Source organism: Procambarus clarkii, chromosome 44, assembly GCF_040958095.1.
Source record: "Procambarus clarkii isolate CNS0578487 chromosome 44, FALCON_Pclarkii_2.0, whole genome shotgun sequence".
Classification (NCBI taxonomy): Eukaryota; Metazoa; Arthropoda; class Malacostraca; order Decapoda; family Cambaridae; genus Procambarus; species Procambarus clarkii.
In genome coordinates, this window is record NC_091193.1 from 18,867,260 (window position 1) to 18,885,062 (window position 17,803).

The window sequence follows — 17,803 nt, forward strand, 5'->3', positions numbered from 1 at the left end:
TGTCCCACCCGGGATTCGATCCCGGAATTCTCGATTGTGCGTCGAGAACAAACCCGATTGTACTACCAGGACCCATTGTATATATATATATATATAGATATGATAAGAGCCCAATAGCCTCAGCACTATTAGTTTGACAGTTGAGAGGCGGGACCAAAGAGCCGAAACTCAACTCCTGCAAGCACAATTAGGTGGGCACATGTACAGTACTGGGAATTTACAAAATAAAAGTGCCAAGGAATTAAAATTGACATTATAAAAATAAATAAGTATACCATCTATAAAAGCATATTTTTACATTTTCTATGAATCAATAATATATATAGAAAATGTAACGTAATATTTAAGTTTCATAGGAAGCTTATCAAAAGAAAAAGTTGTTTGTTAAAAAAAGGGGGGGGGGGATAAAACATCAATCAATCACTCTGTCTTACGAGATACGGCGCCCAGCACACACCACAAGTAATCGTTGTTGTTATAGATTCAGCTACACGGAACAAGTTCCAAGTAGCACGGGCTATGGTGAGCCCGTAACTTACCAGGCACCGGAGCGGTGCCCCCCTGTACAAGTAATCACTTGAGGTCGCAGTTTTGACCCCTAGGTCATAATAATAGTATTAATTTTCCCCTCCTTCCCAACTTGAGCAACAGATTCACCCTGATTTAGCATGGTATACCATCTTCGGAGACAAGAAGTATGTTATAAGTGAGGCGTAATTGAAGTTCTCGCAGCCCAGCAAGGAGAGAGGCTGTCCTCCCCCTTCCCATTCATTGTTGAGAGTGACGGACTCATCGTAGATTGTGTCACGCTATAGTGATCTTGGCCACGCTATAGTGATCTTGGCCACGCTGTAGTGATCTTGGCCACGCTGTAGTGATCTTGGCCATGCTATAGTGATCTTGGCCACGCTATAGTGATCTTGGCCACGCTGTAGTGATCTTGGACACGCTGTAGTGATCTTGGCCACGCTGTAGTGATCTTGGCCACGCTGTAGTTATCTTGGCCACGCTGTAGTGATCTTGGCCACGCTGTAGTGATCTTGGCCACGCTGTAGTGATCTTGGCCACGCTGTAGTGATCTTGGCCACGCTGTAGTGATCTTGGCCACGCTGTAGTGATCTTGGCCACGCTGTAGTGATCTTGGCCACGCTGTAGTGATCTTGGCCACGCTGTAGTGATCTTGGCCACGCTGTAGTGATCTTGGCCACGCTGTAGTGATCTTGGCCACGCTATAGTGATCTTGGCCACGCTATAGTGATCTTGGCCACGCTGTAGTGATCTTGACCACGCTGTAGTGATCTTGGCCACGCTGTAGTGATCTTGGCCACGCTGTAGTGATCTTGGCCACGCTATAGTGATCTTGGCCACGCTGTAGTGATCTTGGCCACGCTATAGTGATCTTGGCCACGCTATAGTGATCTTGGCCACGCTATAGTGATCTTGGCCACGATATAGTGATCTTGGCCACGCTATAGTGATCTTGGCCACGCTATAGTGATCTTGGAAACGCTATAGTGATCTTGGCCACGCTATAGTGATCTTGGCCACGCTATAGTGATCTTGGCCACGCTATAGTGATCTTGGCCACGCTATAGTGATCTTGGCCACGCTATAGTGATCTTGGCCACGCTATAGTGATCTTGGCCACGCTATAGTGATCTTGGCCACGCTGTAGTGATCTTGGCCACGCTATAGTGATCTTGGCCACGCTGTAGTGATCTTGGCCACGCTGTAGTGATCTTGGCCACGCTATAGTGATCTTGGCCACGCTATAGTGATCTTGGCCACGCTATAGTGATCTTGGCCACGCTGTAGTGATCTTGGCCACGCTGTAGTGATCTTGGCCACGCTGTAGTGATCTTGGTCACGCTGTAGTGATCTTGGCCACGCTATAGTGATCTTGGCCACGCTATAGTGATCTTGGCCACGCTATAGTGATCTTGGCCACGCTATAGTGATCTTGGCCACGCTATAGTGATCTTGGCCACGCTATAGTGATCTTGGCCACGCTGTAGTGATCTTGGCCACGCTATAGTGATCTTGGCCACGCTGTAGTGATCTTGGCCACGCTGTAGTGATCTTGGCCACGCTATAGTGATCTTGGCCACGCTATAGTGATCTTGGCCACGCTATAGTGATCTTGGCCACGCTGTAGTGATCTTGGCCACGCTGTAGTGATCTTGGCCACGCTGTAGTGATCTTGGTCACGCTGTAGTGATCTTGGCCACGCTATAGTGATCTTGGCCACGCTATAGTGATCTTGGCCACGCTATAGTGATCTTGGCCACGCTATAGTGATCTTGGCCACGCTATAGTGATCTTGGCCACGCTATAGTGATCTTGGCCACGCTGTAGTGATCTGGATCACACTGCTCATTCTGAGTCTTATGATGATCCTCATCATGATCATCATCATTCCTGCTGATGATGATTCACACACACACACACACACACACACACACACACACACACACACACACACCATCTTTCACAAACACTTCTTTGATCCATGCGATTCATTACTGTAAATTTCATATGAATTTTTGCCCAATATATATATATATATATATATATATATATATATATATATATATATATATATATATATATATATATATATAAAGGAAATATTATGGAGATGCACTTGACCCGAACATCCACAACAGTAAACTAGATTTGTATAGAATAAGATTATGAATGAAACGAATCTAAGAATACTCATCATGGGTCACTGTACTCACCTTGGGTCCTCTTTCACCTTTCTCGCCTTTCTGACCAGGAAGACTGAATTCTTCTGTCGTTAAGAGAGGAAGGGAAAATATGTAAACATACACAAATCAATCAGTTCTACAATGTGTACAGAATAATATTTGGAGTTGATTCATACTTAAAAAAAGAAAGAGCTGTATAGTGAGCAAAACCACTAACTACCTTACGATTATTAAATAACCCACTCCTGTTAGCTGATGACTGCATCTCGTTCAACTAACCATTAATAATCTCGTTGGCATGGAGGTAACTCGTGCCATGGTCAGTGGAGGTCGCTGGGAGTCGCGTGGGAAGGGCCATGGAGGGAGTCGGGGTGGGAGCAAACCTGATCCTTGGGGTGGAGGTGTCTGTGGGCCTAGCAGTGCTTGGTGACCAGCTGGTGGGACTCCGGGAGGCTGTTGCTGCTGCCTCTGGCGGGGTAGTGGTGCTGTGTGGTGTGGGGGAGGTGGTAAGTGGTGTGGGGGAGGTGGTAGGTGATGTGGGGGAGGTGGTAAGTGGTGTCGAGGAGGTGGTAGGTGGTATGGAGGTGGTAGGTGGCGTCGAGGAGGTGGTTGGCGATGTTAGGGTGGTGATAGGCGGCGCTGGCGTGGTGGATGGTGTGTAGGTGATTGTGGTAATGTTTATATCTTGAGGCATATCAAACAAATCATAGATTTCGTTGTATGTTTCACGTTCTCCCGAGGAAATGAAGCCCAGGTCAGCGTCAGGGCCATCTCCCGAGCCCGATGCGAGGTAGTCTTCGTGGAGACTGGGTGGCGTGGAGACTGATTCGTAGCCATCATAGTCGTAGTTGTCGTAGTTATAGTCTTCTTGGGAGCAGTCTGTGTTGACCCCGGGAGGGAAAACGACCTGGCCCTGGTGATACCTGAGGCAGGGCTCCTGGTGGCTGTAGGGCAGATCTTGACAGGTGAACGCGTCCTTAGGCCACTCGAGGTAATACTTTTCCATAATTTGGAGACAAGATCTCAACGCAGAATCGCACACCTCCCTGCACGGAGGCAACGGCTTGGTGAGGCCGGGGGCGCAGGGCGGGGCCAGCAACCCACACACCACGAACCGAAACTCGCGACTGCAGTTGATGGTGTGGAGCTGATGCCAGAACTGAGAGGCCGTGGGTTCGGCCTCCCTGGGCCCCTGCCCCAGCAGGTTTGGGAAGATGGCGCGGGTCCACTCGACGCCGCTGCACGCCCACACGCCCACGTCCTGACAGTGGTCCGTGGTGCAGTCTGACCCTTGTCACACCACAGATAAATCTTGTTTATTACTGGGATACTGGTAAACCCTATAGCAAGTATCTTTCATCAGAGACCATAATTAAAAAAGTTTTGCTGTCCACAAGGCAAAAAAATTAAGGACTAAGCAAAGACTATACTAATCAAATATAAATAATATGAACACTTCAAAATGATTCTACATGAAATATAGCCGAGTACAAAACAGCTATCGTAAAAATAATATAATACAAAAAAACAGCTTAACAATACTTAATTATTCAATTATTAAATCTCGGACATCAAACATACAGAGGTGTTATTAAAATCTATTAATTAGTGAGGTTAATGAATGCTAAGAATGCATCACCGAGTGACACAGGGGTTACTAATACTGCTGCATTACACTACAATCAATACACTACTACAATAGCGTTACAAACAACCTGCGATTGTTATCACAACTTGAACAGCATCGGTTAAATGTACATGCCTATTGCAGCGCTTGGTTAATTAAGGTCGGCGTTTATAGTGAGATGCTAAGGGTAAGCTGCCTCGCTGAGCGGGAGCGAACTCCTTCCTCAAGTCGTTTGTTTAGTGAGTGTATGTTTGTAGCGTCGGCGTGGGGCTGGTTGTAGTGTACGTTCATCATTCCAAGACCGTCCGGCACGTTCCTAGGTCGTCTGGTACGTTCCTAGGTCGTCCAGTACGTTCCTAGGTCGTCCGGCACGTTCCTAGGTCGTCCGGTACGTTCATATGCCGTCTGGTACGTTCCTAGACTATCTGGTACGTTCCTAGGACGTCTGGTACGTTTCTAGGACGTCTGGTACGTTCCTAGGACGTCTGGTACGTTCCTAAGACGTCTGATACGTTCCTAGGACGTCTGGTACGTTCCTAGGACGTCTGGTACGTTTCTAGGACGCCTGGTACGTTCCTAGGACGTCTGGTACGTTCCTAAGCCGTCTGGTACGTTCCTAGGCCGTCCGGTACGTTCCTAGGCCGTCCGGTGCGTTCCTAGGCCGTCCGGTGCGTTCCTAGGCCGTCCGGTGCGTTCCTAGACCGTCCGGTGCGTTCCTAGACCGTCCGGTGCGTTCCTAGACCGTCCGGTGCGTTCCTAGACCGTCCGGTGCGTTCCTAGACCGTCCGGTACGTCCCTAGACCGTCCGGTACGTCCCTAGACCATCTGGTACCTCCCTAGACCATCTGGTACCTCCCTAGACCATCTGGTACGTCCCTAGACCATCTGGTACGTCCCTAGACCATCTGGTACGTCCCTAGACCATCTGGTACCTCCCTAGACCATCTGGTACGTTCCTAGACCATCTGGTACGTTCCTAGACCATCTGGTACGTCCCTAAACCATCTGGTACGTTCCTAGACCATCTGGTACGTCCCTAGACCATCTGGTACGTTCCCTGGACCATCTGGTACGTCCCTAGACCATCTGGTACGTTCCCTGGACCATCTGGTACGTTCCCTGGACCATCTGGTACGTTCCCTGGACCATGTGGTACGTCCTAGACCATCTGGTACGTTCCAAGGCCGTGGCACCAGGTGTTAAATTGGGGGTGTGTGCGCGCGCGCGCGTGCAAACGTGTTTTCCAAACAGTAATTACATAAAAAAAATTTGGAGCACCGATCGAGCTGTGTGCGGATAATTAATTATCGAATAGTAACTACCTACTTATAAAGGGAGTTTTATGTCCATAATACCCTGTGTTCCATCACTAATTTATCATGGAGAGGATCTTTGACAAGTCGCCGGCTTCCTGCCCTCCTCGAGACCACTAGTGTGTTAGTGGCCCTCAGGTAAATTCAGGTATGTGCCGAACACACGCATCATTAACAGGTGCTGAGAGAAATACTTTTGCCACGCTCTCGAAGGCGAAATTTTCAATGTGACCTGTCTATGATGTGGTAGGAGGATAACGCGATCGAAGCTGGGTATAGTGTGAGGGTGGAGTGTAGTGTAGTGGAGTGGCGGGGTGTGTGGGGGTGGGGGGGTGTGTGGGGGTGGAGTGTAGCGTGGGGGAGTGGCGGGGTGTGTGGGGGTGGCGGGGTGTGTAGGGGTGTGTGGGGGTGGAGTGTAGTGTGGGGAGTGGCGGGGTGTGTGGGGGTGTAGTGTAGGGGGAAGGGGGTGGCGGGGAGTGTGGTAGGGATGGGGGTGGGTGGGGAGCAAGAGGAAGGGGTACACGGTGCAGACTTACCTCTGGGGCTGTGCTCACACACACAGTTGCCTCAACTCAGCGGTGCATCACTTGCCTTCATGCTCTGCGGGTGTTAATCTCTTGTTTAACTAGTGAAGAAAGAGACGCCGGCGCCACGAAACAGTACTAGTAACTAGTGAAGTGTAGCGAAAATGTACGGGGCAGCTTGCTCCCAGCGCCACGAGGCTGTAGCTAGTAAAACAATGGATATATTCAACTCTAAATGGGAGCGTCAAACCACCTGGGTAATTATCTAGATATTTGTGACGGTCTGAAAGCATGTTACGGTTCCAGTAATAGTCTACTTGTAAACTGGCAAGTTAACCTTTGTCCTAAACAGAAATTATTCTCAAGTAATAACTTTAATATATTATAAATCGTTGGTTTAAAAAAAACAGTGTATGTTGAAAACGTTTTGCTAGAAATGGTTTGAAGAATGTTTTTTTACATATAAATTAAATTCAAGGGTACACTTCAATAGTTCCAGAATTCCCCATTTCACATTTTGGACAATATTATATCATATTAACGTAACCAAACATAATGACTTAGTAACCAAAAACTTAATGACCAAACCTAACCCAACCAAACCTTAACCAAAAGTAACCGTAACCTAACTTAACCACCGGATAAGGAGTAGATAGAGTTTATAACACTAATTACATAGTCATACCAAATCCATTAGCGCGATCGGATTTTCTAGGACTAAATGCCAACCTATAGTCTAGTTGTGTCTCTGACAGGCCAACAAAAATTAGAAACATTCCTCTTCGGATATATTCATATAATAGAAGGCTAATCTCACGTGATTGTAATACGAAACTTTTATTACAAAAATTGAATTTTGTCAAAACAAAATCTCAACTCTGCGCGCACACACACACACACACACACACACACACACACACACACACACACACACACACACACACACACACACACACACACACACACACACACACACACATGACAGCACGTGGGCGTAGCCTACACCGCTACACTTCACCAAAACTAGTGACATCAGTTTAGTGGCACCAGCTTTATAAATATTGCACAGTGTTTTCTAGAAACGAAGCAAGCTTATCGAGAGCTCAAATTTGCAGTTGTAAACAGAGACAAAAAAAAGGAAGCAGAGAAAGCGAGACTAGGAGGCGCGTTCAGGCATCCGCAACGCCAACCAGGAGTGGGTCATTTGCTAGATGGTTACCGTATGCTCAGCTCTCATTTATCATTGCAATACTATCTACAGACCATTCATTTAAAGGTATATATATATATATATATGCATCAGGATTATCCACATTTTAGTCTTATTAACGAAGGAGTAGGGAGGAGGATGGGGGGGAAGAGTTGAACACGGCAATAATGCAACAGACGGAAGGCTTTACCACCACGACCTCAGTATGTCTCAGTTGCCTTTGGGTAGGGAGGAGTTAGTGGCAAAGGTTTGGGTAAGGCTGCTCGGTCCTACCTTTCCGTCGCTTGGCTCCTTGTGGGGTAAATAGGGGGGAGAGGAGAGGAAAGATTACATTAGGTTACAAGTGGGTAAAAAGAATATTTATATCTGCTCATTACACCTGGCTCTCCTGTAAACAAATGTTTAGTCATATTTCAGGTAAAATTTATTCAATTAAAGTGCATTTTCTTCTACTCGGGATCATTATATATATATATATATATATATATATATATATATATATATATATATATATATATATATATATATATATATATATATATATATATATATATATATTGAGAGTGTATGAATGCAACAAACCTATAATAACAAACGTTATTCAATAATTCTGAAAAGCCTAGCCCAAAAAAAATAAATTTAACAATATATATAAATCCAAGTTCTTTCAATTACAATATCTTTTAAGAGTTCAAAATAGATATGTTGAAGATTCCTTTGAGACAGAGGAAGGCATGCACAAGTCTGAAGACCTCTACCCACCCCCCACCCCCTATAAACTATCAATAAAAGTGAACTAGACTGTATACAAGAGGATTATATAGCAAAACTGGCTCAACCTGTCCTCTCACCTAATTTTTTTTTATACAGAATGGACCAATCCGTTCAAAATGTGGAGCATTAATAAAAAACAAAAGTTCGGTATTATGGACATTTTGTATGCATCATGTTGGGCAAAACAATAGCATTTTTTTTTTTTACATAGTTGCTATTGGAGAGAGCGGATTGACTGCTTATGTATTCATCTGGAGTGTGGAGCCTTTTTTTAAATAATCACATAATCTACCAACCACTACAGCATGCTGGATCAACTGAAATAAATTTCAGTGTGAAAGAAAGAACGTTTAAACTGAAACAGTAGACAATGCGGCCAAAATTGATTCATAAGGATTTTCTAAGTTTAACAGCACTAATTGCCTTCAAATAGACAAAACATTATTTGTGGAGAAAAAACAAAAGAACTCACACTTATTGTATATACCCTGGTGGTTGTGAGGTAGCATGAGGGTAGTAGTGGTGGTAGTGAGGTAGCATGAGGGTAGTGGTGGTGGTAGTGAGGTAGCATGAGGGTAGTGGTGGTGGTAGTGAGGTAGCATGAGGGTAGTGGTGGTGGTTGTGAGGTAGCATGAGGGTAGTAGTGGTGGTAGTGAGGTAGCATGAGGGTAGTGGTGGTGGTTGTGAGGTAGCATGAGGGTAGTAGTGGTGGTAGTGAGGTAGCATGAGGGTAGTGGTGGTGGTAGTGAGGTAGCATGAGGGTAGTGGTGGTGGTAGTGAGGTAGCATGAGGGTAGTAGTGGTGGTAGTGAGGTAGCATGAGGGTAGTGGTGGTGGTAGTGAGGTAGCATGAGGGTAGTGGTGGTGGTTGTGAGGTAGCATGAGGGTAGTGGTGGTGGTAGTGAGGTAGCATGAGGGTAGTGGTGGTGGTAGTGAGGTAGCATGAGGGTAGTGGTGGTGGTAGTGAGGTAGCATGAGGGTAGTGGTGGTGGTAGTGAGGTAGCATGAGGGTAGTAGTGGTGGTAGTGAGGTTGAATGAGGGTAGTGGTGGTGGTTGTGAGGTAGAATGAGGGTAGTAGTGGTGGTTGTGAGGTAGCATGAGGGTAGTGGTGGTGGTTGTGAGGACCTGGAGGGTAGTGGTGGTGGTGGTAGTGAGGAGGACCTAGAGGGTAGTGGTGGTGGTAGTGAGGTAGAATGAGGGTAGTGGTGGTGGTAGTGAGGTAGCATGAGGGTAGTGGTGGTGGTAGTTAGGTAGCATGAGGGTAGTGGTGGTGGTAGTGAGGTAGCATGAAGGTAGTAGTGGTGGTGGTGGTGAGGACGACCTACCGTGTAGTGGTGGTGGTGGGGGTAGAGGGGGCGGCGCCCCCGCCAGATCCACTCCTGACCCCTCCAGTCGAGGCAATGACGACTCGTCATCATCCTCCATATCCAGCTGCAAATTGAGTCATCATCACCATCATTATCATCAAAATATATATTCAGAGGTTCACAAGCAACTATGAGAGTATAAAGTTGCGCTAATGCTCCTTAAAGCAGTTATACCAGCGGGTAGTTAAGAATGTGACACTGAACTCGACTCTTTCAATGCCACAGTTTCTCCTGTAGGAAATCAGATCATAAGCAATACCCGTAAAATTAACTTTCAGTTGCAAATATCAAATGTTGCAGGAATACAAGGAAAATGCCAAGCTGATGAGTAGTGATGCTCAGGTTTATAGAGGAATGAGAGGAAGTGTTGATGCTGCTGCGCCATCAGGTGCTCATCAACATCAATAGTTGATGACGAGACAAGTGAATTTAATGGAAGCAAACTCAAGGAGATGAACAGGAGGACAAGAAAATCAAAGAGCGAAAGAGAAACTTGGAAATAAACTAAAAACGTTCAGAAAAGTAAGAATTAATTTGACAATAATTCAGAATGCACAAGAAGGAGACGGAACGAATAAGCAACAGAAATATTAGGGGACAAACGAAAGACAACTTCAAGCATTAGAAGACATTAGGAAGACATTAGAAGTAGCAGGAGGAGGCGTCTGAGAAGGTCGATGGGAACTACTGGTGAAAGAAGCGCCAGGGTGAATATCATAAGGTTTTGTTGAAGCTGAAACACATGAGAACTTCAGGTACTGATGAAGTACATGGAGAGAATATTTAATGCAGTATAGATAGTAGCAGATTGGAATTAGTGTGATGTTACAATCCACATGGGCAAGTGATTGTACATATCTAAAAATAAGAGTTAGAAAAGCTTGAGAGTTTCTCAAGTGTAGGGAGAAGAGGCTCTCAAGTGTAGGGAGACGAGTGTAAGACAGAAATGGGTGTGTAAGACAAAGCAACAGCCTGGTGGACCAAACTCTCACAAGTCAAGCCTGGCCTCGGGCCGGGCTTGGGGAGTAGAAGAACTCCCAGAACCCCATCAAGCAGCTATGAACCAGGTTGAAAGTACAGAAACTATCATAAAAATTAGTCATCGAGGAGGACGTTGTTCAGGTCACATGTTCTGGGACAACCTCGTGAACACGGCCACCCATGGGACAGTTTGCTATGGAATACCTGGTTGATGGGGTTCTGGGAGTTCTTCTACTCCCCAAGCCCGGCCCGAGGCCAGGCTTGACTTGTGAGAGTTTGGTTCACCAGGCTGTTGCTTGGAGAATCCGGCAATTATGACAGAGAAAGCAATTGACAAAACGATTCATGAGAACCAGATGAGGAGAGAGAGACAGAGACACAGACAGAGAGAGAGAGACAGTAACACCAACACGCGGTAACAGCTGTAGCAGGTAGCAGTAGTAGTAGTAGCAGGCGAAACTCTTTGTTAGTTCAAAATAAATAGCATTAACAGTATTAAACATACCAGCAGTTGGGCCACAAGTGGCACAGCAGCACTAACCCAAGTCAGCATTAACATACTACTAGTAACAGCAGCATAAACAGTAGTAGATTTACCAACAGTTGTAGAGACAATAGTAGTAGAACAGTAGTAGATTTACCAACAGTTGTAGAGACAATAGTAGTAGATTTAACACGGGGCAGTAGAGGCAGTGTCAGCGTAAATATATCAACAGTGGTGTTAGTGGTACTTACAAACACAGACTGTTAGTAGAGGAAAGTAGACATTACACAGAGGGAGGTGGACTTACCGGGAAGTAGTCATCCATGACACTGACATCGCTCCTACCATCACCAGACCCAGAGCCAATATACTGAAAAAAGCAGAGGCAAGCAATCAACACTTAACGACACTGACATGACGGCACCCATGCTGCAGGGAGGGAAGCAGGGAGGGAGGCAGGGAGAGAGGCAGGGAGGGAGGGAGGGAGGCACGGAGGGAGGGAGAAAGGGAGGGAGACACGGAGGGAGGCAGGGAGGCACGGAGGGAAGAACGGAGGGATGGATTGGAAAGAGGGAATGAGGGAGGGAAAGAAGCCCCGACATAGGAGAGGATAATGCATATAGTCCAGTGTTGTGTGTGTGTGTGTGTGTGTGTGTGTGTGTGGTGTGTGTGTGTGTGTGTGTGGTGTGTGTGTGTGGTGTGTGTGTGTGGTGTGTGTGTGTGGTGTGTGTGTACTTACCTAATTGTACTTACCTAATTGTGCTTGCGGGGGTTGAGCTCTGGCTCTTTGGTCCCGCCTCTCAACCGTCAATCAACTGGTGTACAGATTCCTGAGCCTATTGGGCTCTATCATATCTACATTTGAAACTGTGAATGGAGTCAGCCTCCACCACATCACTTCCTAATGCATTCCATTTGCTAACTACTCTGACACTGAAAAAGTTCTTTCTAACGTCTCTGTGGCTCATTTGGGTACTCAGCTTCCACCTGTGTCCCCTTGTTCGCGTCCCACCAGTGTTGAAAAGTTCGTCCTTGTTTACCCGGTCGATTCCCCTGAGGATTTTGTAGGTTGTGATCATGTCCCCCCATGTGTGTGTGATCATGTGTGTGTGATCATGTGTGTGTGTGTGTGTGTGTGTGTGTGTGTGTGTGTGTGTGTGTGTGTGTGTGTGGTGTGTGGTGTGTGGTGTGTGTGTGTGTGTGTGTGTGTGTGTGTGTGTGTGTGTGTGTGTGTGTGTGTGTGTGTGGTGTGTGTGTGTGTGTGTGTGTGTGTGTGTGTGTGTGTGTGTGTGTGTGTTTGTATGAACAGACGCCCTCTGTCACAATACACAAAGCATCTATCCAACAGAACTAGAACGCAGAGACATAAAAGCAACTATGCAGTTAAACAATGCCTGTCATAGATATAAGCTTTACTAAACTAATAATAACACTAATGATAACACCAACAACAATAATAACCAGAAATAAAACCAAAATAACACAGTTAACACGCTAGAAAATATACAACATAGAAAACGGAGCAGTCTATCACAGAAAACCATATATAGGCAGTAACATAAGAATTCTTAAAACGTATTATCACTAGAAAGCACAGTTGATGCATACGCTATTACGCAGGCACAGAGGCAGCTAGCATAGGCCTATACTCAACTGGGTGGGGGATGGAGTCAGCTTAGGTCTATGTTGCCGTGGAGAGAGGGAGCCAGCATACAATATATCATAAAGATGGAGTCAGAAGAGGATAGGATAGCAGAAGATAGCCAGCTATAGGCTGATGTGACAGCACAGAGGATGCCGCATATGATCCATTATAGACATTGAGTCAGCATAGGCCTACGTCAATGTGTAGAGGAGGCAGTTTCAAGACACTAACAACCAGCACAGGGCAATTAACTCCAGTGTATACACGTAAAATTGCAAATAGGTGGGGGGAACCTTTGCCCAGCCGCCGGCTTCCTGTCCTCGTCAAGGTTACTAGTATTAGTGGCCCCTCAGGTAAATTCAGGTAAAGGTCGTTACTCACCGCTGTTACATTTGTTACATGGCCACATAATGCACAGCAGAAGCCGCAGCAGAAGCCGCAGCACAAGTCGCAGCACAAGCCGCAGCACAAGCCGCAGCACAAGTCGCAGCACAAGCCGCAGCAGAAGCCGCAGCACAAGTCGCAGCACAAGCCGCAGCACAAGCCGCAGCACAAGCCGCAGCACAAGTCGCAGCACAAGCCGCAGCACAAGTCGCAGCACAAGTCGCAGCAGAAGCCGCAGCACAAGTCGCAGCACAAGCCGCAGCACAAGCCGCAGCACAAGTCGCAGCACAAGCCGCAGCAGAAGCCGCAGCACAAGTCGCAGCACAAGTCGCAGCACAAGCCGCAGCACAAGCCGCAGCACAAGCCGCAGCACAAGTCGCAGCACAAGTCGCAGCACAAGCCGCAGCACAAGTCGCAGCACAAGTCGCAGCAGAAGCCGCAGCACAAGTCGCAGCACAAGCCGCAGCACAAGTCGCAGCACAAGCCGCAGCACAAGCCGCAGCACAAGTCGCAGCACAAGCCGCAGCAGAAGCCGCAGCACAAGTCGCAGCAAAAGCCGCAGCACAAGCCACAGCACAAGCCGCAGCACAAGCCGCAGCACAAGTCGCAGCACAAGCCGCAGCACAAGCCGCAGCACAAGTCGCAGCACAAGCCGCAGCACAAGCCGCAGCACAAGCCGCAGCACAAGTCGCAGCACAAGCCGCAGCACAAGCCGCAGCACAAGTCGCAGCACAAGCCGCAGCACAAGCCGCAGCACAAGTCGCAGCACAAGCCGCAGCACAAGTCACAGCACAAGCCACAGCACAAGTCACAGCACAAGCCACAGCACAAGCCGCAGCACAAGCCACAGCACAAGTCGCAGCACAAGCCACAGCACAAGCCGCAGCACAAGCCGCAGCACAAGCCACAGCACAAGCCGCAGCACAAGCCACAGCACAAGTCGCAGCACAAGCCGCAGCACAAGTCACAGCACAAGCCACAGCACAAGCCGCAGCACAAGCCGCAGCACAAGTCGCAGCACAAGCCGCAGCACAAGCCACAGCACAAGTCGCAGCACAAGCCGCAGCACAAGCCGCAGCACAAGTCGCAGCACAAGCCGCAGCACAAGCTGCAGCACAAGTCGCAGCACAAGCCGCAGCACAAGCCACAGCACAAGTCGCAGCACAAGCCGCAGCACAAGTCACAGCACAAGCCACAGCACAAGCCACAGCACAAGCCACAGCAGGGTTGCCAGGTGTGCGAAGTGACGTCACTTCGTTAACCTATCCTTCCTATTAGTACGTCGCATTTTGACGTACAACTTTACTTAAGGCCTCCCTCAAAAAAAAAATCTTGTACTAGAAAATGTGATACTTGTCCTTACTACGGCTCGCGGACTTGACATACTGTCCCGTTTTCTGACGGGCTGGATACGACCTGTCCTCCTACAAAGAACGTCGCATTTCGCTCGTGTGCGTTACCTAAGGCCAACAATTGTCGTACTGGAAAATGGAAGCGGCTGGCGAAAGTGACGTACTGTCCCGTTTCGTGTTTTGCGTACTCTGGCAGGTTAGGATAAGGGCAGTGTATAAGAGTCAGTTTATAAGAGTCAGGGGGCGTCGAGCCCAGCTCTGCAATACGACAATGTTACGTATACGGAGAGAAATAGCGTGGTATCCCCTTTAACTGCTATTTTCCTGATTCCCCCCCCCCCCTCTCTCCTGCAGCAGCTAACACATCCACCACAGCATCACCACCCACAGCATCATCTCCCACAACATCACCTCCTACAGCATCACCACCCCTCCCATAGCCAATAGCATAACCCATCCTACCCCACTAAACAGCCCACTTTCTCTCCTCCCCCCCTCCCAGTCACTCTTATTTTCCCTCGCTGGCTCATGGCTTAAATTAGGATTTTATCTTACCCACTTTAAGCTCCCCCTCCCCCCCTCTCCCGGAGGTAATGGCATTACAGTGATTACCTGAGGAACTAACTATTGGTCCCCCCTCCAACCACTTCCCCCTGGTACCCACGTCCCCCCAGGGCACGTGGGTGCCCGGCTATACCCGTCCAAGTGGTCACTTCTTGTTGACTGTGAATTGTTGCCTGTCTTGAACGGTGTGATCAGAATACATTCCATTCACTGTATAGAATCAACTTCCTCTGTGCTCACTCGCGCGCTTGGGATCATAACGGATAGTTCCCCTTCCCCCCCCCCCCTCCGTCTGCGATACTGACGGGGGGGGGGACACCGTCCCCTTGACCCCCCTCCCCCCCCCCCCCCGTAGCACCGAGGAGGTCACCCATCCGTGTGACCTCATCACACGGCAGCCGAGATACACTCCAATCACAGCCTAGTTTTTTAACACCGAGGTATTGGTTGTCTCGAACCTTAGCCGCTCGAGACAACGCTAAGAGAATAAAGCACAGTTTAAGCTGCCAGCAAAGAAGCCACTAAGGAGCGATACGTACAAATAATATTAGCAACTAGCTGTACCCGGCCACGCCTTCCTGTGGCTCAGCAACACATGCACGTTGTTGAGCCTAGGAAGGTGGCACTGGGCTCCTATGATGCCAGTGTGACCTAGGAAGGTGGCACTGGGCTCCTATGATACCAGTGTGACCTAGGAAGGTGGCACTGGGCTCCTATGATACCAGTGTGACCTAGGAAGGTGGCACTGGGCTCCTATAATGCCAGTGTGACCTAGGAAGGTGGCACTGGGCTCCTATGATGCCAGTGTGACCTAGGAAGGTGGCACTGTGCTCCTATGATGCCAGTGTGACCTAGGAAGGTGGCACTGGGCTCCTATGATGCCAGTGTGACCTAGGAAGGTGGCACTGTGCTCCTATAATGCCAGTGTGACCTAGGAAGGTGGCACTGGGCTCCTATGATGCCAGTGTGACCTAGGAAGGTGGCACTGTGCTCCTATGATGCCAGTGTGACCTAGGAAGGTGGCACTGGGCTCCTATGATGCCAGTGTGACCTAGGAAGGTGGCACTGTGCTCCTATGATGCCAGTGTGACCTAGGAAGGTGGCACTGGGCTCCTATGATGCCAGTGTGACCTAGGAAGGTGGCACTGGGCTCCTATAATGCCAGTGTGACCTAGGAAGGTGGCACTGGGCTCCTATAATGCCAGTGTGACCTAGGAAGGTGGCACTGGGCTCCTATAATGCCAGTGCGACCTAGGAAGGTGGCACTGGGCTCCTATAATGCCAGTGTGACCTAGGAAGGTGGCACTGGGCTCCTATAATGCCAGTGTGACCTAGGAAGGTGGCACTGGGCTCCTATAATGCCAGTGTGACCTAGGAAGGTGGCACTGGGCTCCTATAATGCCAGTGTGACCTAGGAAGGTGGCACTGGGCTCGGGGACTCGAGGCAGACACACACGTGCTCTGGCACAACTGTTTATTGCAAGCAGGTGTTGGGTTTGGCCTGGTCTCTACGGCTCCTTGTTTGGTCGCCAGCCATATTGAGGCTCTGAGACGGTGGGGGGAGAGAGACAGAGAGAGAGAGAGACATAGATAATAACTTAAGGATAAATAGTCCTCCACACAAATATTGGTCAATAATAGGCAGTTTATATTTAAAACAAACCCCTCCCCCCCCTCATAACACCCCCCCCTCATAGCACCCCCCCTCATAACACCCCCCCCCTCATAACACCCCCCCCCCCTCATAACACCCCCCCCCACTACTCAACCCTCTCACTCCCTCCTCTCTCGTCACAAGACAGTCGTTGTCGGGTGCTGGGGGACCTCATGTCCAATGCGTCGTGGGAGCCCTTTTCCCATGCGTCGCTGCTCGAGCTCCGGAGACGTCACAACGTCCACACCGCAGTTCACCGACGGATTTGATAAACTTAGATATAGTCTTGAGGAAATCAGTAGGAGCGATGAGGAGGATACGAACCCGCTCGCTTGGTTATTCTCGCAAGCTACCGCATCAGACCATCAAGCCACGGACCTGAAGTCAATGGCAATGCCACCTGGGATTCCACTGAATCCTCCAGGATTCCTGAGGCTTACAATTGAAGCCCAATCAGGGGGTTTCAAGCATTGTCAGGAAAGCAAGGTTTCAAGCGCTACCATTAACCAATCCCCTCTTGGTTAATGGTCCAGTAGTTCACCTCCGACACTTCTCGTCAAATACACAATGGAAATCCCATTAACGTGAGGCATCAATGAGAAGAGAGGAGAGAGAGAGAGAGAGAGAGAGAGAGCCTTCTGATTTTCCATTTCAATTGAAAATCAATCTTCAATCAGTAGCAGGTAAAGACGCAGTATATACAGTGATCTTCTATTTTCTCTTTATCCCCCTTGTTTATTTCTCCTCTCCTCTTACTCCTCTTCCTCCTACTCCTCTTCCTCCTGATACTCCTTATACCTCCACCAGATAATCCTGTTGAGACCTCAAGACGCGTTTGTTTGGGAAAACTTAGTAAATATTGACTCTCAGCACTGAATATCACAGGTCAAGTAGGGGGTGACCTGGTGGGTGTAGGGTGTGTGGCACTGTGCCTGCTGGGGTTGAGCTTCAGCTCACTGGTCCCGTCTCTCAAAATTTCCATCAACTAGCGTACAGATTCGCGAACCCTTTGGGGGGTTTGGCGCGTCTCATTCTGGTATTTTGTTTTCGCCTGAGTATACTTGGTCAGGCGCTGGGTAAACCTCAGGACTGAGAGACTGGCTGGGTAAACATCTGACTGGGAAAACATCTGACTGGGAAAACATCTGACTGGGAAAACATCTGACTGGGAAAACATCTGACCTGGAAAAACATGTGACTGGAAAACATCTGA

General features: G+C 48.3%; 1 protein-coding gene across 7 annotated transcripts in view; it reads right to left on the reverse strand.

The window, feature by feature from the left end:
• The window catches only part of LOC123750308 (collagen alpha-1(XVIII) chain), a 169,827-nt gene that overhangs the window by 37,623 nt on the left and 114,401 nt on the right, over positions 1 to 17,803 (reverse strand). For 5 of the 7 annotated variants that reach the window (XM_069300701.1, XM_069300702.1, XM_069300698.1 and 2 more), the window contains exons 5-9: positions 11,299 to 11,361; positions 9,485 to 9,590; positions 7,659 to 7,676; positions 2,991 to 4,001; positions 2,742 to 2,794 (exon numbers count right to left, since the gene is read on the reverse strand). In XM_069300701.1, coding sequence (XP_069156802.1) covers positions 2,742 to 2,794; positions 2,991 to 4,001; positions 7,659 to 7,676; positions 9,485 to 9,590; positions 11,299 to 11,361 — 1,251 coding nt within the window. The remainder of the gene's footprint in view (positions 1 to 2,741; positions 2,795 to 2,990; positions 4,002 to 7,658; positions 7,677 to 9,484; positions 9,591 to 11,298; positions 11,362 to 17,803) is intronic. The other 2 variants (XM_069300700.1, XM_069300703.1) reach the window with 2 other exon arrangements.